We start from the raw sequence: 27458 nt of genomic DNA, 5'->3' as shown, positions 1-27458 counted from the left end.
CAAAAGTTGCCGATTTTTGTCTTTCAAAACTTAGAAATTTCCACGTTTTTTCTAGAAAATTTCTGAGATTAATCTCAAACTTTCAGATTTTTTTCCATCAAAATTAAAACTTTTCTGTTTTTCTAGACAATTTCTGAGATTTTTTGGTGCAAATCCACTCCTCTTTTTCTACGTCTACAGTGACCTTGATACGCCGTTGTAGAAACTGGCTCACTTAGGAAATCTTTTATTCGGTTCTTATAAATCAAATACAAAGCTGCTTACGCCACATTTGTCAATTTGATGAAAAAGCAATAAGAGAAACTTTGGGCTGTCCAATTTTCAGTCTTTATTGCAGCTGGTAGACATTTAAAAACAGTCATTTCTCTTTTAATTCTGCCTAAATCTACAGCAGGTGTATTTAAAATTATTGTTTTGTTTTTTTTAAGTGAAGTTCAGTTAAAACAATGGAAGTGTTTGATATTTTACAGACTGCAGCTGACTCTCTTTGTGTCTTTATTTAGCATAAACACAGATTAGTTGGAGCTGAAGTCCATGTTTTATCAAAAACTATTTTCTGAACCTTTAAATTTGTCAAGTAGAAAATTGATGTTGGAGGCAGTCCGTCACCTTTCATCTTCCCCGAGAACAGAAGATGTAAAGCATTTCCGGTTCAATTCGTTACCTAAAATAAAACTGCGTCAACTTAAACTGCCGTGATATTTTGCTATTTATGCAGCTTAGTTAGACAGTTTTTCTGACTAGTAATAAATTACATGTTGCATTTTCAGAGTGTGTTTCAGGTAGGAAGACTATTGGTGGCGCACAACCTCCAACATGGATTTGTTTTGTGAATTAACACCTTTTTCTGTGTAAATAACCGTCAAATGTAAACCTGATGACTGGTAAAAGGAAATAAAAATAGCATTTTTATGTTTTTAGTTCTTAGAATAGAGTTGTTTTGGTCTTTAAACTGTAAAGTAGCTAACCTAGATTTATACTAAATGAAGACGTCAAGAGAGTTATCTACTGACGGCAAGATATTAACTGCTTATGATGTTTCCACAGGACCTTACTTCAATTTTAATATTTTTTTTTGGTCAAAGTTTCATTATGTATTTAGAATAAAAATGGATCAGATTTTAGACTATTTCTGAACATTACTGACCAGATTTTTTGTATTTTTTTTTAACCGTTTCCCTCAAAAATTAAACAAATTATTCCGTTTTCTTAAATTAACCAAATTTTCAACTGCAATTTGGACTTACTGGTGCAAACCTCTAATTAAGCCGCGTTAAGAGGAACAAAAACAAAACCAGTCACACCAACACAACAATTTGTTTCTGAAGATGGCCTCTCCATCTTCAGAAACAAGGCGTTTCGTCTTCACGTTTTTTTCGTCATCCTCTTCAGAAAAAACAAAACAAATAAAAAAAGAGATGTGAAAAGTGCCGGGTGGTGAAATCTGCTCCTCTCTTCTCCGTTTGTTGGTAAGACTGTGCGACAGATAAGAGGGAGAGGGTTTCGTTTAACGGATCGCCCGGCGGCCTCCGACCGGGGAAATGACGACGGAGGGCGAGAGGAGCGGAGGGAAGGAGAGCGCCGCGGAGTTACGGCAGAGTTCTGCTCCGTGTGTCCGGCTAGAGGTGGGAGAAAGGCCGGAGCTGCTCCAGCTGCACTTCCAGGGATATCCTCTCCTCCAGCAGATCCTGAAAACATCGACAGGAATCAGCAAACAAACACTTCAGATCACCACAACAAGCAGTAAAGACACTAAATAAAGATGTTTTTGGAGTTCACATCAGTAATAACGCTCATTATAATTGAAAAGCCGCCATTTTGGAAAACTAGTTTGCACTTAGAATTCCTAACTTTTACCAGAAATCTTGTTTTGTTAAGATTTCATAATCAGTTTCATAGGTTTAATTTGTTTTAGACGTTTAAAATGTTGGTAACACTTTATTTGAAAGGGTGTGAATAAGACGCACATGACACTGTAATAACTGTGATATAACATGTTATGAACATAAACGAGATTACAACTGTTGTCATGAAACGCCATTGGGTAAATAAGAACACTTTAAATGCAAAGTTGCACTAAAAGTGCCATTATTTACAGAATAACGCTTCATAACAGTCTCAAAATGACTATATTATCGTTTATCGCAATAATTTCTAGGAAAATTGATCATCCAGTTAATTTTTTATAATGTTTTTACCTTCAGTTGTTGCTGTAGTTCACTGTTGAGTCGAGCCAATACTGTGTTTGTCTCCTTGTTTCTTCTGATGGAAGCTTGAATTGCCTTTTTGTCCTTTCCAACCGATCTAAAGATACAGAAAATGTTGTTTTTCTTCCACTAAACTTTCCAAGCTGCAGCACTGGAAGCTTTTTAACAGACAGAGGGTTCAGACCTGGAGATGGAGGGCTGAGAGGTGAGGGGCGCAGCAATGGCGGTGGCTTTCTGGGGTCCGATCTGCTCGTCTTCGGGTCGGAGCTCGTCCTCAGACTTCAATCGCCGCCGAACGGGCTTTGGTGGAGGAGCCAGAGGGCCTGAGGAACCCTTGGCCTTTTGTGAGAGTAAAGTACCGTCACTGACTGGGATTAACGGTCTAGTTAAAGCACTGTGTCTTAAATTAAATACACACAACATGTACATTTAAAATGTTTAAATGTACAGTGCAAGTATCTTATTACAGCCTTCATAGCTTTTATTTGAACTTTAAAGGCGATCGATTATGCATACAAAACATGTTGGTTACAAAATTCTTCTTAGATGATGAGATTTTATTCTGCTCACTTCTAAAAGTTGTTTTAGAGCAGGTTTGGGCAGCTCCAGGCCTCGGGGGCCTCCTGCAACGTTTAGATGTGTCTCTACTTCAACACACCTGAGTCCAATAATGAGGTCATTAGCAGGACTCTGGAGAACCTGACTGAACTTAGGAGGAGATTCAGCTGCTGGATTCAAGTGTGTTGGACCAGGGAGACAACTAAGAGTTGCAGGACACCGGCCTTCGAGGACCAGGATTGTCCACCCCTGTTTTAGAGCCTCTGTCACTTTAATCTAAATAAGCTGCTGCTGGCCACGCCCCTAAACTCTACATTTATGCATATATCTGAAAATGGTTGCAAAAAGATGCACAACTATACAAACGTACAAGTCTGAAAAGGAGAAGTGGAGCCTCCTGCACAACCAACAAGAACGCAGCAAGTGGTTTCTGGATGGTGAGTCAACAACAAAACTCTGTTTTTTCCAGCAGCCATTGTACAATGCAACTGATTTATATAGACAGATCTATTTAGACAGAGAGATAGACATAGATAGACAACTCTAGATAGATACAGATAGATGGATAGATATAGATAGAACTCAATATATTGATTGATATAGATTGATAGAGAGAAAGAGATGGATAACTAGCTACCTCTCTAGCTAAATTATATATCAACTTATCTATCCATCTATCTATTTATCCATTCATCTTTATAGCTATAGCTAGCTAGATAGATAGAAAGATAGATAGAGTATCTGGCCTTCTTGGAGCAAAATGGCTCCTTTGTGTTATAAACATCTTATCCATCACATAAAATTCATTGTTTCTGATTGTAACAGGATAAATAAAAAACATTCAATGAATTTTAATACTTTAGTAAGACACTGTATAGAGTTTAAGAATCGACTTACAGAGTTGACTGTAGCCGATGTTCTCTCATCTGCTGGGCCGTCACTTTTTACTGTTCTTAAAGGGCCGGCACCCTCTGATATCTTGTCCGCCTGTTGGTGCACACACACAAAATCAGTACTTTTAGTAATTACACAGGAAATTGAAATTTATAATATTTTCACGAGCACAACAACGTAAAAAATCAGAATAATTGCGGCCAGGTGCGAGCGTACCTGTCCCGCCTCGCTGTGCTTGTCGATGTCCGGCAGGCTGGATGGCTGCTCAGACGCAGCAAACGCCTGAAACTGGCTGAAGTCGGCGAAGTTGGGTTGCTGAGGAATCTGCTGCGGGGAGGTGGTGGTGAGAACAGCGCCCCCTGCAGGGACACCCTCTGCCTCCACACGATGTCCAGTGAGCGGTACCGATGACTGCAAGCGGACGGGACAGGAAATGGATCAGTGGAGGCTTTTGTAACATTACCAGGAAGTAAAGCCAGTTTGTTTTCGGCCCTTTTTTTTACCCCTCCAGGGGGTCTTTTTGTGGGCTCTAGTGTCCCTTATATGACAGTGGGCTGACAGGAAACGGGGAAGGACAGGGGGAAGACATGCGGCAAATGTCGTCGGGTCCGGGAGTCGAACTTGCGACGGCCGCGCCGAGGACTCAAGGCCTCCAAATACGGGTCGTGCTAACCGCTACGCCACCACGGCACGCCCCTGTTTTCGGTCTTTTAGCGCGATTACCTGTGTGGGCAGCGGTCGAGGCGGCACCGCAGGAGGAAACGCTACCGCAGACGGCTGGGGCTGGCCTGGTGCCGCTGTGGCAGCGAAGGTGCGATTCATGTCCAAAGACGATGAGCGAGAGTGGGACTGCTGGGGGCGAGGAGGCGGAGGGGGCGGGGCTACGACCTTCAGCGCCTCTGGAGACGCACCCGACTGAGACCTGAACACAAAGAGTTCACTTAACGGATGGTTGGATGAAATATTTACATTTTATCATTCAATTAGCACTAATCCAAACAGAAACTAGAAATATTTTATATATTAAATATTTATTTGTTAGAGGTAAAAATAACTGGGTAACAGGTGATTATGCAGAATAAAATAATTTCCTGATATTGGATTCTCTCCCACGTCTAACAAAATGAATGTATGACAATAACAGATGAGATTTTGCTAAATTACTTGTATGAAATTTAGCCAATAAAAATGAAATTGTTGTAAATTACAGAGAATAACTGAAATTTTTAGTTCTAAACTATAAAATAACAAAAACAGACCTTTGCCTGGTGATTGGCTCCGGATCTGAGGTGAAAGAGTCGGAGCTGCTGTAACCATCACCTATAAAAGAGGAAAATAATAACCAGTAAAATACATTTCCCACAGGAAAACAAGAGTTTCAACTCACTATTATATGACATGATTTATTACTGTTATTAATGATGTCTTGTGATGGTATAAAGTAAACTAAAATACAACAAAATTTCATGTTCTGAAACGTCTCACAAACTTTATAGACCTGACTGATCATAGGACACCAATTTAACAAAAAATCACCCAATTTTAATAACTAACAATAATAAGTACAAGTCAACCTTTTCTTTCAAATACAAAAATGAATAACTCACGAAACACGAAATCAAAACAAATTAAATGTGTAAAAACAAAATACAGAAAAGGTAAAAAAATAAAATAAAATCTCAAATATTTTCTCGCCATATTTTCAGGCTTTTAGTAAATAGAAATAATTTTGGTGATTTTAATTGAAATAAAACAAGTTTAGTTTAATTTAACTTTAAAATGTGTATTTGTCTTTTTATTATTAGGTGACTGAAAATATGTAGTTTCAACTGTAGTTTAGGTCTTTAATCAAACGATGGACTGCACTTTGCTACAAAACTGTGCCGTTTGAATATCAAGCACTTTCCAAACCTTGAAAATACCTAATTCAAGCTTTTTCAAGGATTTTAAGCACCTGTACAAACCCTGAAAACAAAACAAAAACAAAAAAATAACCACACCACTGATCCCTTTACTTCAAAACCAGTCTGACTTTTCAATCCCATAATTAGTAAATAGAGTTAATCTGTGTGGTTAATAGTAGTTTAAGTATAAACTAGAAAATTCCTGAAGAAATTTAACCGGGGCCTGCCAAAGTGTGCCCGTCGGTTTGGACCCAGCGTTCTGATGCTAGAAATTAGCATCGATGCTAAAGAAAGCTGCAAAGTAATCAATAGCATGTGGAGATTGACAAGAATGTTTACTAACATGGACTTGCACCATTCAGTAGGATAAAGTAAGTGTATCAGCTAAAATTAGCAGAAATGCTAATGCTAGCGTGATTGCTGTCAGTAGCATGTGGGACATCACTAGGATGTTTTCTATAATGGACTTACTCCATTCAGTAGACTAAACATGGCTAATAAGTCAAATAAATAGCTTATAGCTTATATAAGCTAAAATGCTAATGCTAATGAACTGCCTTGCTGCGCAAGGCAGTTCCCTGACCTGAGAGAAAAAGATAATGCAGAATAATATTATTGCACCGCCTGCGGCGGTGCACTAACCTCAGGGGCATGATGAGGCTTTTATTTTGAAATTTTTGTTAAGCTTAATTTCAAAGGTCCAAACTAATCCCATGTCTAATAGTCACTGGGTTAAATCAGTTATTTATTAATCAAAAGAGCAATTACCTAATGTAAGATTTCTCAAGGCTTTTATTTTGAAATTTTTGTTAAGCTTAATTTCAAAGGTCCAAACTAATCCCATGTCTAATAGTCATTGGGTTAAATCAGTTATTTATTGCTCAAAAGAGCAATTACCTAATGTAAGATTTGTCAAGGCTTTTATTTTGAAATTTTTGTTAAGCTTCATTTCAAAGTGCCAAACTAATCCCATGTGTAACAATTGCTGGGTTAAATCAGTTATATAATGCTCAAAAGAGCAATTATCTGATGTAAAAATTGTCAAGGCTTTTATTTTGAAATTTTTGTTAAGCTTAATTTTAAATTGCCACACTAATCCCATGTGTAACAGTGCTTTGGATAAAAAAGTCACATAAAGCCAAAAAGAGCAATTATCTGATGTAAAAATATTCAAGGCTTTTATTTTGAAATTTTCAGTATGCTTCATTTCAAAGAGCTAAACTAATATCATGTGTAACAGTGCTTTGGATGAAAAAGTCAAATAAAGCCAAAAAGAGCAACTACATGATGTAAAAATATTCAAGGCTTTTATTTTGAAATTTTCAGTAAGCTTCATTTTAAATTGCCACACTAATCCCATGTGTAACAATGGTTGGGTAAAATCAGTTATATAATGCCCAAAACACAAGTAGTTCTAAAGGCCAGCTCAGTCCTCCTCTGTAGTAACTGACAGTTCCACCATGTTGTAGTTCTGACATTCAGCTCAGACCTCTTTTGTAGGCACTCAGTGTCCGCCATGTTGTAGTTCTAACCTTCAGTCATTGTAGTTCTAAAGAGCAGTTCAGAGAGGCAGACTAAATTCTATGTCTATTTTGAGTCTAACTGACACTGTTTTGTGTCAGTTAGACTTTTGTTTTGAGTTAAATTTGGCTCGTTTTTTGTTAATTATGTCGCCACAGTTACTCGAAATGCCAACAAAAGTAATAGCTCCCCTCACGGGATTGAGCCTCACGTTTTGATATATATATTGTGAGGGGGCATGCAGCGGTACGAGCCGCATTAACGGTAGTAGGAAGCGGCAGTTATTTTGAGGTGTAGAACAATAGGTGCCTGCCCATAGCAATGCATAGGGATTACATCCCTATGCATTGCTATGGGCAGGCCCCAATAAATACTTTTTCAGGGACAAGTGCTGCGAATTAGCTATTGCTATATGACGTAAACACGGGACTGCTGTTTTGTTCAGTTTGTCTGTGTCGCTGTTTGTCTGTCCCTACCAAATAAACCAATTAAATTAAATTATTAATATATCTACATATTCAACCATAAAAATAAAAAAAATTCTACAAATCTGTTTGACTTCTTTTTGGATGATTAAATGTAGTTAAATTCACAAACTGGTTTTGATTTTAACCAAATTTGTAATCAATATGATTGATCACCTCAAGTGGTTCAGTTAAAATGACTCAACAAACCCATAAAGTACAATTTTTAACCAGAACTACAATTAATTTTTCAGATTAAGAATATTGACTAAAACAGTAAGAAATAAAAGTTGCATATTTTCATTTTTTCCTAATGTCTCGATCCTTTCTGAGGAGCTTTAGCGCCACCTTTTGGCCACTCACCGACGGTGTTGGCAGCTACAAACTTCATGGAAGGAGGCAGTTTGGTTTCTTCGGACAGTTCTGGGGGTTTTGCCAGCAGCGGACTAGTAGGATGATTGTGATCTGGAAAAATAAAATGAAAACTTCATGAAAAGATAAATTCAAGAAATTTATTTCCCCTGCAGTGCTGTAAAGTAGTATTTGCTCTTTTTTATTCTTTTTTGCCAAACACAAATGATTCGATAGATAGATAAAGAATTAGGGCAAATATTAAAGCTAATATCTGATTAAATTTAATACGTATGAGAAAATTAACATCTCTGTTTAGATGTTTCTTAGCAAGCTTCACTTTCCTCAGTTAAGGTCAGAGTTCAAGACTCTACAGTAAAGACAGAAGAAACAGGGAAAAATGGCATTAATGAAAAGTCCCAAGGCCAAAACTGAAGTGAAGATAAAAAGAAAAAACAAAACTTCTCGCTTCTGATAAAAAAAAAAAAGAAAAGAAAATATGATCTCTTTGGAAAATATTCTGCAGATTCACCAATCCGTTTCTGAATTTAAGAGAATTTGAAGACAATAATCCAAAGAGTCACACTCTTAATGTCTCAAAAAGAAAAATCATTTGGAATGACCTAGTCAAAGTTCAGACTCAAATTAAACTCAGATGCAAGGCTCGACTGTCATTTCTTGCTAAATTCTTTAATGTTGCCAAATTAACAACGAATCTGCAATGAAAGAGTGGAATAAAAATTCCTTCACGGCCGTTTTATCCTGCGTCATGGCAGCATCATGTCAGAGCAGCTCTGTCACCTTTTCATTTGCTCTTAACTTTTCTGGTTGCTGCATTGCTTTTTGGAGCAATTATTCACTCCAGTTGCTGATGTTGGTCAACTTTAAGGATTTTTACTCCTTTTCTTTTTACTTCCGGACAGCTGTCATGTGTAACCGTGGCAACAATGTGTCCAAATAATACCTGAACTATAACAGCAAATCCCCGAAAAAGAGCCTTCAAAACCATTTCCTCTATTGGTCACATCCCCTACTCCAACATCTTTTCCCAAACAGTCAGAATGAGGTTTAATTTTATCCTTAGAACGCAGGGAAACAAAGTGTGGGAACAAATTCAGAAAACAGAGAAAAGTCGTACCGCTGCCCGTCCTCTTCAGCTCCATCTCCTGCATGTGAATCTTACTGGGAGTCATCCGGATGGGAACTGGGTGGACGATGGCCGTGTCCTGAAAGACACGCATCCACATAATGAACTCAAGGCTAAAACAGGGAGTTTGATTCTTTCATTGCCTCAATTTAGTGGTTTATAATAACCATTTCAAACACAAAGTGTCATTTTACAAGCATAAATGTTCGAGCACAAGATTTTTTTTTTAAGTATTTAAGGAATATCTGGTTTGCTGGAGGAAAACAAGCCGATTTCCTGCAGAAGTCGAATCAGAAATCAACATGCACAGAGGGGATGATACAGATAGAAAAAGAACCAGGAAGGGTTAATGTCTGTGCATTACTTTGTGAAACCGTGCATGCCAAGTGATTGACTTACAGGGTCAGCTGGTGCAATGTTAGAGTCAAATTGGGTCAGAGTTTGTGAGCTGGAGGAGCGCTCGCTAAACGTCTCCCACTGCTGCAGGAGACAGACAGTAAGAAAAAAAAAAAAAACAACAAACATGTCAGTCAGCCGGAAACAGTGACATCACACTTTTATTGAAAAAATCCTCGAGTTTGGGCGCAACTGTCTAGGCTAAACTACCATTACGGCCCCAAAGAGGAGGGAAGAGGTGCTGAATTAGCAATAATTATGTCTAATGATGAAGAAGAAGAGATGGAATCTTGAGCAATTAGGATGAATCAAATGCAAACCAAGCAAAGAGCAAACAGAGGTTTGAGTTTAAAAGTGTAAAAATGTAGAGGTGTGATGGTTGAACCTCGTTGCTCTGGTTCATCTCTGGCCAGGCCTGGTTGAGCGAAGGCATGGAGGGCGATTTGTTGGGGGTGACTTCCACCGGCGAAGCCGAGTACCCGACTTCAGCCGCCGGCTCAGGAACTTCTGGACACGGGAAGAAAAAACCAGGAAGCAAAAACTCATTGAAATTAAAACCCTAATTTCTTGAGATACACAGCAGCAAGACAATTTAAATCTTTAAAACATTTAACTTATAAAACAAATCACATAAAACGGAGGTTTCTGTCTTCCTTGTCCTTCATATGAATAAAAACATAAATAGTGACAAAATCTAAACTCCAGCTACCAACAAAACACTGGATCACATATTTAGGTTATTAACAGGTAAAAAATAAAGTTGCAACATTTGTTACATTTTCACACTGCATCGAGTCAAACGATCCAAACTAATTTAAAAACCTGTTCCCCTCCTCGCCTGTGGTGGCGCTGCACCAATAACTACTGAAGGAAATGACATGAAAACCTCTGCAGAAGACACAAGCGCAACTTTCTTCTACACAAAACGTAAACAAAAATGGCGTAGCTTCAGATTTTAGCGGTTGTAGGATTTCTGTTTTGTATTTGGTAAAAAAAACCCCAAAAAAACCATGAGGCATTTCTTCCGCTAATGCTAGGCTAGGCTGGTTTGGTTGTATTTACCCAGAATGCCCTGCACTGTAGTCCGCTACGAACTAGAATTCGATTCAAGCGAACAAACAACACAATTGCAACACTGTTTGCTTTTGTTTTCAAGAATTTCTTTAATGCAAATGAAAGGGGCTCCTTTGGACAGAGGTGTCCAAAGTGCGGTCCGGGGGCCATTTGTGGACTGATTATTTGCGGCCCACAACCACAATTCAAAAATTATACAAATTTGGTTCATCGATGCAGAAGGAGACTTTTAATTTGTAATCAGGGTGAAAATTATTATTAACATAAGTTTCTTACACAGGAAAATGTAAAGTACAACACAAAGTATTTGTCTTTTTATAACCAAGTTTTAACAAAAGTAAAAATTAACATAGCAAGCGTTGTGAAAGAAAGTGACCGAAATCCTGTTTTTATTACTGAAAATAAATTTATTCCACCAAAACTAAATGTCTTTCTTCTAATACAGCAAATAGGCAAAAGTAGTAGTAAATAGTAGATTTATGCCAAAAAACTCAACCTTACAATTTTTTTAGATAAAAACTTTCATAGATTAATATCAAGACATTTTCTTCAAAAAAAAAACAAAACAAAACATGGAAATTTCTGAATTTCAAATGAAATATTTAGAAATTTTCTAGAAAATGTCTGAGACTATTTACAAAATTTCTGCTTTGTTGACGGAGATTTACTCCTTTTTTTTCTTATCTACAATGGCCCTAATATGTAAAAATCGCTTTCAATATTTGGATTTATACCCCTATCTTAGCATATCATCAAGCCTTTGCTTATAAAAATGCACATCAGCTTAGACAGACGAGTCAGCAGAATATGAGCAAACCTGCTGAGTCGTCCAGATCAATCAGCTTCGGCATGAGACTCTCTGGAAGTTTCTCTGGAAGGTCGTAGCCGTTTTTTCTGGCCACGACGAGGTGAAAGGCCGCGCAGAACTCGTCCAGAGTCAGAGCTCCGTCTTTATCAAAGTCCGACAGCTCCCTTCAAATAACAGAAAAAAGCATCGGGTTTGGGGTCCTGAGTTTGAATGCAATGCTGCAGGAAGCATCAGCAATAATAATAATAACTCACCAAATATGTGACAGCTCTAAAATTGGTAGTTTTGATTTAGTGAAGAACTCTTTCGCAGCTGAACCTAAAACACACAAAAAGTGACATTTAAAACACTTATTTTGTTACGACCTACGGAGCCCCATAAGGGACATGGGGAAAAATGTTTCTTTTACGTTCCCTCGCAGTAAGGAAAAGTTATACAGTCACAAAAGTCAATTTAAAATTTCAAATATATACACATTTAAAGAGCCTCAGTGAAAACGTGTTTATATATTCTTAACTCTTTGGTGCAAATACTGAAAATCAATTAATTCACTGCATGTTTATGTCTGTTTGTGTAAGGTTGGCCATTAGTAACCATTCAGACCACCAACACAAAAAGACAATCAAAACTGTCAGATGACTTTATGGATGCGTTTTCTTTTCTCTTCTTCTTACAGAAAGTTTCTGTTTCCATCTTAGAAGGGATGGAAAGAGATGGAAATCCCATGTTTTGCTTTTGCACAAAGGCTTGTGGTCCATTTCTATCCAAAGAAAAAGATATAAAACTTCAGATATCTCACAAATGAGATAAACTGGGGGGCTCTGTAACAACCTTTATTTGAGAGTTTATAGGTTTTTCCCTACCAGGTATTAAGCCAGTGAGGTCTGGCTGAATGGTTTTGAACTGGTTGATGTAATACTGTCTCTGCTCGTCTGTGATTTTCCAGGGATCGTCGTAGCCGCTGGACTGTCGCTGGATCTCATTGGTCGTCGCAGCCGAGGCCACGGTTCGTATCGTTGTGCTTTCCTACAGGCGACACAACTGTAGTTAAAAATCAACAAAACCTTTTTATTTTAAAGTCAACACTGAAGAGAAATTTCAATAAAGAAAAAATGTCAGTGCCTTGAAACATGGAGATGGTTTTTATGTCTCAAAAACCAAAAATAGAAATGAATTCTGTCTACAATTAGACGCAAGCTTTTATTTGAAGCGTTAAAATAGCTGCTGAAGTCTCAGTTCAGCAGCGCCGGCTGACAAAGCAGAGGCAGAAAACGCTGACTGATGTTTAAAGACACAACTGTGTTGCATTTCTCTTGTTTTATGTTTGCAGCAACTGCAGCCACCGGCTTATCTAATGAAAGATAATCACTGTATCTGCAGATATTTTTGTTTTAAATAAATTTCAAATCAAGAGTTCCTATACATTTCTAGGGGTGTAGCGATACAATACTCTCACAATACGATATTCTGATCACGATACAATATGTATCACAATGTTTGGCAAACGACACAATTCAACACGATTCGATGCACTTTTACGATTTTATTAGGACAGAGTGATTTTAGTGACATTTTGTGTTCCATAGACTTGGATTTAATTTATTAAAAACTGATTAAAAGCACCAACTACAATACCTGACTCTGATTGGACAGAGTCTAACAGTCTACAGCTGGACAAAATGAATCAAAGATGCAGAGAGAAAATTAGTTTCTGTCATTTAATTCATGTGGATTTGACATAAAACTCAAACTTTTAACAGTGATCCAGGAGCTGAGTGGGGAGATCATCAGCCTCTGTAGACTCTCAGTATGCAAATTATTGCACTTTTGTTTTTCTTTTGGACATAGTGTGGCTGCATTTTGGAGTAAAAAAAAGTCCTTTGGACTCTAGGAAAAAGGTTTTTCTACCTTGGCTCTCGGAGTTAGCCGTGGCTGTAAGCCGTTTACTACTAGCTGCTGGGGGAGTGGCTCTGCCTCACCCCGTAGTGATTGACTCCTTGCAGCTGCGCAGCGCCGCCATTCCCCTGTTGGACCTCTGAGTAGCTGCCTCTCAAACTGCCAGGATCTCATTGTACTCTCAGTCTCTGACACGCTTTGTCAGTTGCTAATAAGAATGATCGAGCCGCCATCGTCATCATGACAATCCACACTGCACCCAGAATGCGGCTGCGGGTTTTCCCTCTTCGTTTTCAAGCTCAAAATAGAGCGCCACTGCCTGCTGCCTGTTCATTCTTCAGTTAATCCTTTATATACAGAACAGAGCTAAAAACACTAAGCTAAAAACAAATTACGAAGTGGATGCCACTAGTCGCTCCAATATCCAAACTTTGCATTAATTTCGCGATCTCACTGCTTTTGCTGCTGCTCCGTTCCGCTTCTCTTTCACGGTTACTTGCGCAACTTTACTTTGTTTGTTAGCAACAAAATACAGCCCTTAGTTATTTATTGAAGATTCGAGATTTCCAAAAACAAAGGAATCTAATGTTGCGTTTCGTTTTTTACGTTTGGAAGCTCATTCCCTTTCACATAACCGGAAAAGCCGGTTTTTGACATTTCTGACCTTCGGAAAAATATGGTTTACTTATTTTAGCATAACTTCGGTTTTACTTGGCCTATTAACACAATTTAAAAACTGGTGTGTAGTTTATAATGTGCACTTTAAGCACAAGTTGAACAAAAAAATTCTGGAAGAATTTGGATTTTACTAGAGGTCTATTTTGATTTTTAAAAATAATTATTAAAGAAGGTTTTGCCTTTACAGATAAAATTATACAACACAAAAACCCCTTCATATAGAGAGTTTGTTCAAATATACAAATAAAAATAATTTAATAGAATTTATTTAGTTATCTATATATAGAGAAAATCCACTAAGGCTGCACAATATTGAGAAACAATATTAAATACATTGATATTGGTTAATGTCACTATAGTAATAAGACTTGAGAAAAATGAATAAATAGTCTGAACTCATATCAAACTTTTGCCTGACAGAACAAAATCTACATAAAATATATAACATTAAATAGACCTGCCACAACAAAATGTATTATCTATTTATGGCCAAATTACATTTTAAGGCCTTAAATTAACTTATGCACTTGTATCTATTTATTCATTAGACACATAGTAAGATAAACTGAATATAACAGCAGTCCTGTTTGCCTACATCACGGTGCTAATAGCATGAGCTAATTTTAATTTTTCTAAACAATATATCTAACGGATATTAGGAAGTGAGATAGTAATAATATTGTAATAATATGCAAAATAATACAAGAAAAGAAATTAAAAACATGACAATAAAAACATTTGGCATGGATATAGTGCTATTTTTAAAGAGTCAAAATAGAGTTTTGTTTGTATTTTGAACATATTGAAGCTGGTTATAGACTGACTGGGTTCTAAATCTTCTCAGAGAGACGATTTCTACACAGATTTAAACAACATCAAAGGATCCAAAATGGCTGACATCATGTAAAGTGAGGGCTGGGTCTGTTGTGCTTTTAAAGTAGTCTGATGAGTGGCGTGTTTTGTGCCGCTGCCCTACCTGGACTGAAGACGGGTGCATTGCTGGGAGCGTGCTGGAGGGCGGGGTGTCTGCTGTGAAACTGACCCAGCTTTCCTGGCTTGGGGGAAGAGGAGGAGGGGGCGAGTGAGACGACCACATGCCATCACCGGTCACTGGCCCTGGCAGAGAGGAACCACAGCAAAGGATGTTTAAAAAAAAAAAGCCCTCCGACGCCCTGATTAACACACGCGGCTGCAGAGGGACTTCTGTGACCATCACCTGTTTGTGGTTCTCTGAACTGCGTCCACACAGCTCCGGTTGCAGCCACCACTTGTTGCCTGTCTGCGTTCCCTCCGCTGTGTTGCCGTTTGTGCTTTCTCCAAGAGTGAGGGGACGTGGGGGGAGACTGGTGCGGCGAGATGACCGGGGACGTCGGTTCGGGCTGGGAATCATATGGAAGCAAATCGCACACATATTTAGTTGACAAACTGATAAAAATCTATATATTCTCTAGTAAAATACACCATTTGAAGTGCTCTAATCAACTATATTTCACATTGAAGGATGCAAAAGGTGACCTATTGTGCTTTTTGAACATGTTAGGATAGGGCTACATGTTCATAATAATCCTTCTTAGATCATTTGATTTTAGTTTTGAACTGTTTTAGGGCTTCTGTCACTTTAAATCCAAATAAGCCAAATAAGCCCCCAAAAATCAACATTTACAAATGGCTGAAAACAAATGCACAATAAAACAATCGTACATCCTTGAAAAGCAGAAGTAGAGCCTCCTGCACAACCAAGAAGAATGCAGCAAGTGGTTTGTGGATGGTAAGCCAACAACAAAACACAACTTTTTTTCAGCAGCCATTGTACAGCGCACACTCAAAGAAATTAATCATTAACTTAACATAATTATTTTTATTTCAACGGGTTCCACATAATTGTACTATGTTAACTGGAAGCAAAACAGATATAGTAATCTGACATTATGACTTTATGTTTAACTAAGATTAAAATTAACCCAACTACTTCAAATCACTTCAGACTGACAAAAGAGAAGTTAGTTGAACTAACTTAACTTTTTTGTGTTAGTCTGACAAAGCAAACACTCTTTCAGTGCTTCTAGTATTGCTGGAATCCCACCTGGGTTGCTAGGCAATGAGTTGGAGCTCTTCTGGGGTTGCTAGGTAACAGGGCAACGCCTGCTGATTTGTGATGTTACATTCTGGAGTTGTTGTTTTTTTTTTTTTTTGAAACGGCTCATTTTCCAGACACCAAAAAACGTATTTGTTTTTTTTTTAAAACACTTGTAATGTTTTTAGAAGCAGCAGAAATCCATCACTGCAGAAAGCGAAAAACTAAACTCAAGTGTTTTGTAATTTTTGCCTAGTTTTTAGTGCAAATATTTTTAACAAACTTCAAATAACACAAAACTAACTCACAAGTAACTTTTTGGTAAGCTATAGAAGCTTGTTTTAGGTAAATAATTCCTTAATATTGATGACAAAGTACCAGGTCCATTGGCAGATTATTTAACTTGTAAGACATTTTTCATACATTATTAGTTCAATTATCTGCTAACAAGCACTTTTTCCATCAATATTAAGGAATTATTTACTTAAAACAAACCTCTATATCTTGCTGAGAAGTTACTTTTAAGTTAGCATGTCTTATCTTAAGTGTACTAAAGTATTTGCCCTAGAAACTAGACCATAACTGCTTGGTAGAATTTTGTGTTTTTGCAGTAAAATCAAAGTACAAAAACATGCAAAATGTGAAATTTGCATAATAGCTCCCATTTAGAGCTATTCAAAGTGAATTCAAAAGTGAATTATTGCTTCATTTCACATGTAGGATGTTAAAGCAACCAGTGAATGAGCATTTCAAAACACTTAGAGATAACCGGCGTGTAAAAGATCTACTTGGCTGATTGGAAAGTCAAAACACTGAAAAAGCAATTTGATCAACAAATCATCAAACACCCACAGGAAAGTAAAGTACTAATACTTCAGAAGCTTATCTGTAGCAGCTGCAGGCTTGAAATATTGTATATCACTCTTCAAAATGAAGTACACACTAGTAAAAGTCATCCAGATTTACTAACTGAGTGGTTTTGTTGGCAAACGACTTGAGAAATAAGAGTATTTGCTGCCTTGTTACCAACCTGAGCTTCTATGCTGGGCGCCAGGGGCTGGATGACCTCGTGGGCAGGAAGTGAAGTGGAAGAAGGGGGGCCTTTCTTGTTCTGGAGACCCCGGCCCGGCGGTCTGGGTATTAAAGCAGTTCCGGGCGCCGGGTATAAGCCTTGGCTGTCTGCGTCCTGGTACAGGGCAGCGTGCCTCGCTTCTGCCTCGTTCTTCCCCACCACAAACCTGGGCAGCGGCAGATCTTTGACTGTAGAAGTAAAGGAAAAAATTAATTCAATCAAACCAAATCCAGGTGTCTTAACACAAAAAGTGATGATCAAATCTCTTTCCACAGGCGCTGAAAATGTGTCAGTAAGTAGTCCGTCTACGCTTTGAGCCGAGTCATACAGTGGTAGGCATCAGCTGACAATATTATAGCTTGTAAAATGAGGGAAAGCCATAAAATGGGAGCAAAGTGGAGATTTTTGCTTCCTCAAAATAAAAAGCACTGATCTGTTCTGCACAGCTCGGCTTATTTGTGTGAAATTAAAAGATTACAGTAAAATATGGAAGCTAATATTTGCTCGGAAGTGTTCAGAGTTACATCTTAAGTGTTATAGTCTTTAAATAGAAATGGCAATAAAACAGGAGGAGAATAAAAAGAGGAGGGCAAAACCTGGCGAACCATAAACGCGTTAAAAGCTACCATAAACACGTGAAACAAATCAAACATAGTTAACCTTTGGATGATAAAATGACAAATATTAAACAAATTGAACTTAAAATCTTAGAATTCACAAAAATTGAGCAACATCGGCTCGATTGGAGATCATAATTACAACATTTGACTCATTTTTCAGTTGGTGCAGTTTGCCTTCTCACTGCACTGAGTGAAACAAACCAAAAACCTTTGAAAAATGTCTCCCCCTCCTCGCCTGTAGGGGCACTGTACCAAAGGCTACTGAAAGAAACAACATGAAAACGTTTGAAGAAGAAATGAGCGCAACTAAAATGGAGTAGCATCAGCGTGTAGCGGTTGTAGGGTTTTTCTTATGTTTAGTAAAAGACAACGACTCACCAGGAGTTTGTTTTGATTGTATTTACCCAGAATGCCCTGTTCTATAGTCCACTTCCTGATTTTGGAATGATTTGCAGTTCGCTTGGCGTTCAAACCGCAACAGATTTCACTCCAACTGAAAGTGGTAGGTGGCATCGTTTAATTGTAATGAAAGTATAGAGTCAGAAAAATGTGGGTTAATTATAACAAATTTTTTCATTTGAAGAATCTGGTTGGGAAAAAGGGAAAAAAGAAATTTTATCCTAATGGCTGGATTGACTTTATTAAATTACATTAATAAAGTAGAAAAGTTGCATTAATAAAACAATCTGAGTTCATATTACCTATACCCATCTGGATATTATAGGTGTGAGACTGAACATAATCTATATCATCATCACGATTTTCAGAAATGGCTGTAGTCTCCTGATATTTAATCTCTTATTTTAAGAAATTAAATTAAGTCTTAAATTTTTGCTCCATCATCAGTCTGGACAACTATTCTCATGATCTGATTTTAGCAATAAATTGAATAAACCCAGCAGACCTCCTACTGTACATGTGCAAATCAAATCATGTCTCTTTCCGCTCTTGAAAAGCCAAATTTAATTTAGAAATATATATATCCATGATGCATTCTGTTGCCTCTAGTTGTTAAAAATATATGTATCTTAGTTTATGATATAAAGAAATGTCTAAAGAAGTATTTTCTGTAAAACTCGAAAAATATATCAGCTGAAACAGTTGGAGAGGCTGAATGTTTGTGTGAATGTTTTTTGGAATGCCAAACATTTAATTATTGAGGAACAAAAGTAACTTTTTTAACCAGAACTCCCCTCTTCAGTATCAACTGAACCAGGAATCTTAACTTCAAAGCGTCCACAAAAGTTAATAACCTTCATGAGGTACAATGTGTCCTTTTATAGCAAAGGGAAGTGGTCGCTTCACTTCCTCAAATGTTCAAATTATAAAATCATCATAGCATGTTGCAATATTTCAGGGCCCAACATGCAACTCAGAGTAAGAGTAAACACTTTGGGTGCTTTAACCAAACAGGAAGCCATGTTGCAAAGATGTTCAATCATGCTACAGCTACAAAGTTTTATATATTTTATTCAGATTTCTGTAACAGAGCAACATAAAGTGCATAATTGCAAACAGGAATGATACAGTCAGGGTTTCTCCCAGTGCATTATAAGCCTGGTGGGCCACCAGGCTTTACTTGTGCCCCCACCAGCCTAAGCATTGCTTATTTATTTAACTCTTTATAAAACTTTTACATTTTTAAGACTTTATAGCTTTATAGCTATAGATGTTAATCTTCCAATAACACATAATTATCAAGTACTATTTTCAAATTTCATGTCAACTTTAAACATTTTTAACTGAAAAACACAACGGGCCGCTGAATGAGTAACTGCCAGAGGGCCCAAGCGACGGGCTTAGCTGGTTTTCTGGGGGAAACCATTGAGAGGAGTAAATACGCTCCAAAAGAAGTTGAAAGAACAGATTCAGAACAAAAATTAAGCCAAAACTGTACAGAAATTATAAACACTTCGCATTTAAGATAAAAAAAAACCCTTTTGTCTGTAAATATGTTCCACCAAAAGCTCCTTAAATGGCATTGTTTTAGCTTCACCCAGTTAAAATTACTGTAAAAAAAAAATCTCCTAGGCACCTTCTGATATTCAACTATTAATCAAAAAAATAATCACCAGCTCTGCTGAGCTTTTCACATGTTGATGTTAGAAATACTTTTTTAGTTTCAGACGCAACTTTTGCTACAAATGATCAAGCATGAACTAAAGGAATACTGTGTTGCTGCATATTAGGCAATAAAATGTTAATTTTCTTATTTAAAAAAGGAATTGAATTGTTTATTCTCATCTCTTAATATATTTCTAATATTGCATATAAAAAGGCTTAAATGAAATATGTGCAAAATGTGCGAATATTTGTCAGAATAATTGATAGAATAATTGATAACTAAAACCACTTAATTGTAGCTATACCTGTCACAATAACACATTTTGATGGACGATAATTATAGCAATAAATTATAATTGCTTTGAGACCATTTTCAAGTTATAATGGCATAACTTTAATTTAGCAAAGAACACTCCACAATAGAACTGGAAGATATTTCAAATATCCAAAACAAACACGACCAAAATAAACAAACAGAAATAAAAGCCATTTATAACCGAAACCATAAATAAAATGGATTATGATGTTTCTATAAACAAATTGCCAGTCATCATGTTTGATGATCAATTTTCTCTTTTTGTGAAGAAAATTCCGACCGTTCTCTATGAAACTCTGAATTTAAATGCTACCAGTTGTTCCAAAACAAACCAAGGCAGACTCTTCTTACAAACTGGGAGATTGTATTTTTCACAAGCAGTTTATGTTCAAAGTAAACATCGTTGTTTACTGTATTCCTGCTCCATATGCAAATAGAGGCTTTAATAAAAGGCGCCGCACTGACATGAGAATATTCAAGTTTGAACTCACCCGAATTGAGGCTTTCCACCCTGAGGGGCAGCCCAGACTGGGCGATGGCGATGAGCTTCAAAGCAATGTAGAACTGGCTGCGTCCGAAGTGACCCAGCCGAGTGGCTCCACACAACTCTGTGATCTGAACACACACACACACACACACACACACACACACAGATAAGGAACAGTCAACACTGTATTCAGCTGGACTTCCCTCTCAGAATCCACACCTTCAACTTCTGTTTCTACCCAAAAACAATGACTGTCCAAACAGTGTCGCACTTTTTTGTATTTTTATCCAACAGCGACTCTCTTATTTGTTAGCGTTCTCGCTAGCAGATGATCAGACGTCATAAACTTGATTAGGCCTGTTGCAATAAGCAGTAAATCAATGAATCGCAAGATAAATTAAAGCAAGCACAATAATTTCCATTTGCACGATTTATCGTTTTTCTCTTTCTACTAGGGCTGAAACAATTCCTCAAAGGATTCAAGTGGCTTAATTATTAAAATTCCTCAAGGAAAATTATTTGCCTCGAAGCTTCGTTAAGTTACATTTTATTGTTTTGCGCACCGTGTTGTGGTCGGGTGATAATGCTCTCACTTCCGCCTCTGAGTTGTTGACGAAAGCAAAGTTTTAGCAGCATAATGTCCAATTTCCAATCGTTGGAGGATTTTATTGATTGATAATGTCCGGGTTTTTATCGTTTTTCGGGGGACCAATAAGCATCCTTAAAATAACTGGCGCGATGCCTGGAGTACGGCAGCCTTTCTCCTCTCTGAGCTGCTGTATGGTGGGGGTGAAGAGCGCAGCGGGTGTGTTCATAGAGGTGAGCAGATAGACTCAACAGCCTTGTGCTGTAGTTGATGCTTAACGTAAGTGTAGCTTAACGGACAAACTGGAATATTAATTTCATATCCTTCCGGTCTCAACAAATGGGTGGTGGAGCTCATCGTGGCGGTACAGAACCGGTAGATGTGTTTCTGTGTGACTAAGGAACCAAATGCCGTCGCTAACAATGACACAAAAGCAATAAATGTCTGGGCAAAGTGAGAATTCATCTATTAAGTTGACTGAAAATGAAAACATAAACTAAAAGCTGGAGTATAGACATTGTCAATAAGTTTATTTGTGAGCCTGCTTCTATATTATTAAATTTCATATAATTTTAGATTTTTGTATAACTTTTCTTCAGGTTAACTTAGAAAGTGAGATATTACTGTTAGAGGCTAATTTTCTAAACTACAGAAAAGTTATTTTTAGGGAAGCTCAAATATGAAAAATTGGACTGATGTTTGTATATGATAGTGATACTGCTATTATGTTAGATTTATCAATATTTTATTTTAGCAATTTGTTTTATCCGATTACTCAATTAATCATAAGAATGAACGATAGAATACTCGATTACTAAAATATTTTTTTACAACGGCTCTACTTTCTACCAAAAACTGGATGATAAGTTTGGTGCTTTGGTCTCTTTTTTGGGGACAATTTTGCTTACAAAGCCTTCATAATTCATTTATTTGCCGTTTCTGTTGTTTTGTGTGTATGTTATTTACTGTTAAATGTTCATTAGAATATAACGTTTATTCATCTTTGAGAACGTGTTCTTGCATTATTATGCCGTTACCATTGTATTACTTCAAATTGGTTTCAAAACAACAACATCATTGTTTATCTTAATAACTTCTAGGACAATTTATTGTCCAGTAAAATTGGTTATTGCGTCCAAACTTTCTTGATCTGAAAGTCCTTCAGGGTGGGCAGATAAGGAGAAATCTGAAAAATGTTTGAAATGTCGTTCACCAGAAACAACATGGATTCACACAACCAGAAATGCAAACTGTAGCCGCCTTATATCAGGAGAGTTCAGCTTAGTAACGTTAGAACAAGTCTTCAAGTGGGAGTCCTTCAGGACTGGGAACCGCCACAGCTGACTGATCCCTCTCCTGCTGACAAAGGACCTAATCTAAGTCTGTGTGTGTGTGTGTGTGTGTGTGTGTGTGTGTGTGCGTGTGTGTGTGTGTGTGTGTGTATGAGCATATAAAGCACCAGCCGCTTTTCTCAGCCTGTTACAACATGACACTGGAGCATCAACACTGCGCCCAGTGTGGATTTTCGAACTAGAGAGGGATTGCAATTCTTCCACCACACAGCCTCCCCTTGTTGACCTTGAGAAGGATGCTGACTCACAAACGGCAAATACTGGCCTGCTGAGCGACGCAGAGTCACACCAGAACGGTTTGCTGCAGCTCAGACGAGTTGCTCAGGACTCAAGAGTTAACAGAGATCAGGAGGTGAATATGCTCTCTCAACATCTCTGTGTTTGCACCTGCGCTCGGCAAATCACCAGGCAGCACAACTAAGTCAAAGGAAAACCGAGGAGTTCCTAAAGATATGCATGCGGTCAGAAATTCAACATTATTTGCACAGAAACAGACAGGGTGGAGGAGGCTGCAGAGCCAACCAGTTGTTGCCAAAGAGCGTTGCGACACCAACTTTGTTTGGTTGTTCAAAATTAAAACCACAAAAATTATGTATATGAAGTGCAATGCCCAAAGGGAAACAATTAAAAATAAAATCTTAAGATGTTAAAACGAATTAAGTCTGAGTGAAACATATAAGATGTTTTAATTTGGGAGATTAGACTGAGGATTAAAACATTTCTTTAAATGGCTATAACAAATAAAACAAAAATCTACTGCATGTTCTTTGTTATATTGGAGTCCATCAGAAATAACATTTCCAAAATATCCATTTATATGCCTCAAACCAATCATCCGATACCATTAATATTACTTCTTTTTTTTAAATTAAACTGAAAACAATCAATGCACATGGACTGAAAATATTTGATAAAATCTTCAAGATGTTAAAATGAATATTGATGCATATTATGAATAGAAATATTGTTTTTGTATGACTTAAATTCAATACTGATATAATTGGTGCCTCTCTAAATATTCAAACATGTTTTAAAAGCAAGGAATGTGTTACTCTAGTCAATGAGGTTGTTTTTAGTAAGAATGATAAGAATAACACCAACTTAAAACCTTTTAAAACATCTCACAGGATTGGTTCCAGTTAATCTTCCCAATAGTTGTATCCCGTGATCAAGATTTATTAATGCCACCTTTAAGCAAAATACATACAATTTCACAACTAGATTATAAAACCAAAATATATTTGAGGGTTGATCAGCGGTGAAGACTCTTTAAGCTTGTAGCTGGCTGCTGCAGTTACATTAAGAAGTGCACACGGTGACATAAAGCCTGTGTGTTCAGCATGTCAGCTCAACCCTGACAACAGGGAGGCAGATATCAGTGGAAGGAAAAGGGAGGAAACACTGAGCAGTCAGCTCAAAGCCTGATGGGAACATTACATCTTCCAATGGATGAAACCGTAACAGATTATTTTATGTTGTATAACACTTATTTTGACAAGATTAGGTTGATATCAAGGAATCAAAGAACAACTTTAGCAATGGTTGCTAAAAATGAGGAATTAACTGGTTATTTGTATCAAGTTACAACTTCAAAGCTATTCAATTCTTCATCACAAACCTCTTAAGGTATAAAAATAACAAAGGTTCCTACACTTTTCTCACCTTTGAGATAAATGTGGTAGTTTGGAAATATTTCCAGGTGTTAAAAATATAGAGAGGCACGGTGTGGCTACCAAAGGGGCATCGCTCATATTAAACTACAGTTATAAATGCCTGACTATTTGATATCAGTTTATTATACCACACATGTGGAAAAAAAATATGTTAATCCACAAAACGAGTATGTATAAATGAAAATTAGTAATAAACTTAAGGGATATTTAGTACACTTTATTTTCTATAGTAAATGTAGTTCAAATTTGAAAGTATTTAAAAACTGCCAAATACAGTAGCTGCTTATAATACTAAATAAAATTGTTATATTCTTTAATACATGTTTATAATCAGAATTGTTACTTATTTCTGCTCCCTGTTTGCAGCTGAGTGATTCTGTTCAACTTATAATGGTGGGAAATGGGCTTTTACTGGAGAAAAAGCCCAATAAAGTTCAGCTTGGGGCTTCAAATTGTTTGGATCGTCTATGGATACTAATAAAACGTAAAGGTTATTAAAGCTGTTTGTGTTTCCATTTTATCCTTTTGAATTTTTATTGCCAGCCATGTTGGTTGACTTCATGTAGCATTACTGAGGTTCGCGGGTCTGTGTAGGTTTTATTTTGTTGGTCTGAAGCTGAGAAGTTAATTCATAGCCGTGTAGTTTGGCTAACTTTAGCCGGAGGAAGGTGTGTCTCTCGCTGCGCAGCTTTGCTAACCTGCCTGGCTAACCCCAGGTCATCACTCTGACAGGCAACACCGTTTAATACATCTTCCGTATAAACATCTATTTGTCCGGCGTACGAGGTGGTTGGGAGTTCAAGCAAACTGCTACCTGGTTGTTGTTAGCTTACCTGCAGGACAACTTCACTGGGGAGCTGAGCCGCCCGGAAAAGGTCAAGAACTCTCCCATTAGAAGCCACTTTTTTGGTGTTGTCCGTGTCGCAGTAGACGAAAAGCTCCGAGTAGTATTTCTGCTCGACATCACTCAGCGTTAAGCTTTCCATCGTCGTACCGAGAGAAGCAGGAAAGCGGACTAGCTGGCCGTTGATTAGCCCCCTTAGCCAATGGCTGGGGCAGGATCCGAAAACGGATGAGACTTCAGGATCCCAAGTCGGCTAACGGTGAGGTTAGCAGTAAAACTGTGCTCCGCGAACGTCCCTAATATTGTATCCTGGTAAACAACGCTGACCCCTGCACGGTTACCCAGCCCAGGATAGCTTTCACACAGTTAGTTAACTTGTTGGGCAGCCAAGCCAAAGTGGCCAACCGCTAACACGGCTACCTTGAATCAAAGTCAGCGGCTCGAACAGAAGGCTAAACTAGCAAAGTGCGTCCGCCTCCTCGATGTGGGCATCAGCCGCGTTGATCTCGCGGTACAAGACTACTTCTCCCCCGGATCTGAGTCAGGATGGTGGTTCCGATCCTGGTCCGAGGCAGACTCCTCCACTGGGCCGTTAGAAGTAAAGTTTCAGGGTCTTGGTGCTCCTTCCTCTAGTAATCATAGCCGCCATTCCTGCCGTCATTGTCAAGCCGTCCCGGAGGCAGAGCACCTCTTCCGGTTTACCCTTCAAAATAATGGCCGTTTTGCATATCATTGCACTTTAATACAACGGCGACATTGCAGATAGAAAAAAGTAAATTTCCGCCAAAAAATCTACAATTTTCTAGATGAAAACGTAGAAATGTCTGCGTTTGAAAAGTCGAAACTTTGCTAGAAAAAACAGAAATTTTCTAGAAAATTTCAAGTCGAAAATGTCCAACTTTTCAAATTAAGAAATTAAAAAATAATAATGATTTCTGAAATTAATCTCAAATTTTCAGCCTTTTCTCTAGTAATTTTTCAACCTTTCAAACATAAAAATTACCATGTTTTTTTTCCACACAAATTTCTAAGATAAGTCTCAAAACTTCTGATTTTTTCCAGCAAATCTTTTGAGTTTTCAAACTCAGACATTTTCAAGTTTTTCTAGAAAATTTTTGAGATTAATCTCATAATGTCTAACTTTTTGGTAGAAATGTACTCCTTTTTTCTAAGTACAATGGTGCTAATTAGCTGCTATGTTTTGTTTACATAAAACCTTAGGAAGTTACAAACAGTTATGGTCATGCAAACAAAACAATGGTAATCTACTTTGAGTAATATAATTTCTTCAGCTTCTGTAGAAATTATGTCTGTAATATTTCATGCTGTTTACCAAATAAATCTTGACAAGTAAATGACAAATTTTCATGGTTTTATGTAAGTACAATGAATTAAAAATGGCCATACCAAATTAATAATTCAGATAAATCATAAATAACTAAATAGAATAGACATAGAAATAGAAACAGACTTGTCCTGCAACCCTAATTTGCCATCATACTTTAAATATTCACACAACAAGTGCTAATGTTAGATCAGCTGTTACCAATAAAGCATGATTTGGTGAATAATACAAATGTTTAAATAATTAAGAAATGTGGTAGTGATGTGGTGGGCTTTAACTGGGCTCCAAAATCAAATTCTTCTTTGGGCCCCATATAACTTTGGGCCGGCCCTGGCAGTTCCTCTCCTTCGTTGTGTTTTTCTGGTAACATTAAACAGATCTGAGTAAATATAACAAATTAAACAAAATATATAAAAATAAATGAAAAGGTTTTTGTTTTGAAAGGAAAATGGGCCGACTTCCGGTATGAACCCTGGCTTTATGCATGTTACTCTTTAACTTGACGTTTCCAAATGTCACTGGGCTCCTGTTTGGCCTGCAGGGACCCCGGATGAGTAATTTCAGAATAAAAAGTGTAGCTTTCTTCTTAACTTTATAATTAGTATGGAAAATAAATATTATGCTGGATTTTTGTCTGTTTTTATAAAATTATTTCAGAAAGATGTCAGAGGCATCAATGATGCAAAAAAAACAACAAAAAACAGGATAACCTAACCTAACGTGTTTAACTTTTTGATGTAGCAATTCTGGTATGGTGAACAAACCATAACGCAAAATGCAAAAGGGCAATTGTGAAATAATTAAATTAAGCCACATTTTGAGCATGAAAATATGCAAATAGATTAGAACTTTCATTCAAGATGGAAATGTATACAGTTAAAATTTTCAGATTAAACAGTGTAAAGTAATTCGTAGCCAAAAAAAATCAAGTATTACAGTAATACAATTTTCTTAATAAAAATAAATTAAAATAATATGTTTCTTGTTGACAAATGCATAAATATGAGACTTAACCAACTTTTAACCCATTATGAACCAGAGATCGTGAAATGATCACATCCTGTGTCACAATGAAGTCAGATGAGTGGTGATGTGTCTGCTGTGACAGAGCCGGCCAAATATGCTAG

General features: G+C 37.3%; 1 protein-coding gene across 2 annotated transcripts; it reads right to left on the bottom strand.

The window, feature by feature from the left end:
- Positions 1-304: 304 nt before the first annotated feature.
- reps1 (RALBP1 associated Eps domain containing 1) lies at positions 305-25690 on the bottom strand. Of its 2 annotated transcripts, XM_028039790.1 has the most exons (19): positions 24976-25689; positions 20536-20659; positions 17003-17232; positions 15115-15277; positions 14875-15014; positions 12188-12350; positions 11579-11642; positions 11334-11488; positions 9828-9949; positions 9446-9526; positions 9038-9125; positions 7912-8013; positions 4919-4979; positions 4383-4581; positions 3876-4070; positions 3663-3752; positions 2392-2546; positions 2199-2304; positions 305-1688 (listed from the first exon to the last, which is right to left on the bottom strand). In XM_028039790.1, the coding sequence occupies exons 1-19, from the start codon at positions 25126-25128 to the stop codon at positions 1620-1622; spliced, it is 2460 nt and encodes an 819-aa protein (XP_027895591.1). In that variant the 5' UTR covers positions 25129-25689; the 3' UTR covers positions 305-1619. The 2 variants fall into 2 exon arrangements, with proteins under 2 accessions (XP_027895591.1, XP_027895592.1); XM_028039791.1 differs by lacking the exon at positions 9446-9526 and having other exon boundaries at positions 24976-25690.
- Positions 25691-27458: the final 1768 nt, after the last annotated feature.

Source organism: Xiphophorus couchianus, chromosome 15 (assembly GCF_001444195.1).
Source record: "Xiphophorus couchianus chromosome 15, X_couchianus-1.0, whole genome shotgun sequence".
NCBI classification, from domain to species: Eukaryota; Metazoa; Chordata; class Actinopteri; order Cyprinodontiformes; family Poeciliidae; genus Xiphophorus; species Xiphophorus couchianus.
This window is presented reverse-complemented; position numbering and strand designations above follow the sequence as displayed.